The sequence below is a fragment of the Penaeus monodon genome, chromosome 30, assembly GCF_015228065.2.
Source record: "Penaeus monodon isolate SGIC_2016 chromosome 30, NSTDA_Pmon_1, whole genome shotgun sequence".
Classification (NCBI taxonomy): domain Eukaryota; kingdom Metazoa; phylum Arthropoda; class Malacostraca; order Decapoda; family Penaeidae; genus Penaeus; species Penaeus monodon.
The window spans coordinates 23,191,475-23,193,178 of NC_051415.1; the positions used below are offsets into that span (position 1 = coordinate 23,191,475).

At 33.9% G+C, this 1,704-nt stretch overlaps 1 protein-coding gene across 1 annotated transcript in view; it reads left to right on the forward strand.

Annotated features, from left to right (window-relative positions):
* LOC119592644 (zinc finger protein 76-like) overlaps window positions 1-1,704 on the forward strand; it is a gene marked incomplete in the record, with an annotated part of 17,993 nt that overhangs the window by 11,984 nt on the left and 4,305 nt on the right. The window contains 4 exon segments of the mRNA XM_037941557.1: window positions 155-273; window positions 371-502; window positions 836-1,042; window positions 1,171-1,389. Of these exon segments, the coding sequence (XP_037797485.1) occupies window positions 155-273; window positions 371-502; window positions 836-1,042; window positions 1,171-1,389 (677 nt within the window).

Here is a 1,704-nt window from a genome sequence, read left to right on the forward strand (position 1 = left end):
GTTATCAAATAAATATGTCTTCTTCAGAGGGATTTTTTTGACATTTGAAATATGCCATCTCCAGATCCCTTATATGTCACTGCTAAAGCATGTTGGTCAAATACAGTAAATATGAAATGTGATGTGTTTTCTAAATTAAATGTTTCTTTGGTAGGAGAAAAACCATATGAGTGTCAGCATGAAGGATGTGGAAGAAAATTTGCCTCTGCAACAAATTACAGAAATCATTGCAGAATTCATACTGGAGAAAAGCCTTATGTTTGCTCTGTTGAGGTAAGTGATGTATTGCAGTTTTATGCAATTTTCGTGTTATTGATACATATGTGCTTTTGTCTTGGATGAGTACACATTTTGTAATATATATTTTCAGAATTGTGGCAAGAGATTCACTGAATATTCTTCACTGTATAAGCACCACATGGTCCATAATCAACAGAAGCGATATTATTGTGCACAGTGTGGTCGATTCTATAGGCAGCTATCTACTTTAGCAGTCCATAAGGTAATGGGGAGACAATTACTTCTCTTACTTTTTTATTAAGTGATTCTGTAGGGATGAATAGTTCATTAAAACATAATTTTTTTCTGTGCTTTTAGGTTTTTTCTTATAATTAGAAAGCCTCCTGTAAACTTTTTTTTTCTTCCTTCTTCTTTTCGAATGTGATGGAATTTACTCTTGCAATATTTCCCTTTTCTCGTAACTATGTTTATTATCCCATATAAATATGCTTCCAGATATTTTTGGAATTATTGAAGAATACATCATTATAGCATTATTGAAGAATACATCAAGCGAATGAAATAGATTTTATTACTTGAATTGTTTTACATACAGCGAACAGTCCATAATGTGATTGAAAGTGATGATGGTCAAGTACTATGGATGGGATCGGAAATAGACATGGGCCTGCTAACTGAAGAGCAAGATGGAGGAGACATTACAACAGAGGAAGGAAGTTCTGTCAGTCATGTCCCAAGCACTTCATCCAGTGCGAGAACTGTCCATATACCTGTTTCTGGTGGACTTATGGTTAAAAAAGAGGTATAAAGGTTATTTTTGTTTATATATCTATTTTGATTTTAATGATGTATATAGTTTGTAGCCTGCTGTTAGCATATTAAAAAAAATCTTTACATACATTTTTATTGATGGCTGCTTCTTTAAAACAGATGATTCCAGGCACGATACTGAATGCACAATTATCTTTGGATGATGGTTGCATTAGGATGCCCAGTGTAGAAGTTGGGAACCTAATAAGTGGGGATGCATCCGGTGACACTTTGATACAAGATGACCGTAGTTCAACTTTGTCAAATTTGGATATTGACAGTGCAGGAAATGGATCCATCTTAGTCCTCACAGATCCATCACAACTAGCAGCATTGCAAGTAAGTGTTTTTTTATTGTGATTATTTTCCATATTTTTAAGAAGTTATTCAGTTAGCATCCCTACTACACAATACTAGACCTTTATTATCCCAGATACTTCTTTTGTTCTACCCATGAAACGCAGTTTGGAAAGAGTACTTTTTTCTTAATTTACAATGCATTAGCAATAACCGTCTGCTCTTTCTACATTTTCCTGCATATTACATACTCTTATGGTTTTGCATGCCCCACTGTTGGAACTTCTGGCCTTGTGCATTAAGTTGCATGAAATTTCCTGAATTTTTTAATGAAATTTCTTTTTTTCCTTTTGGTAT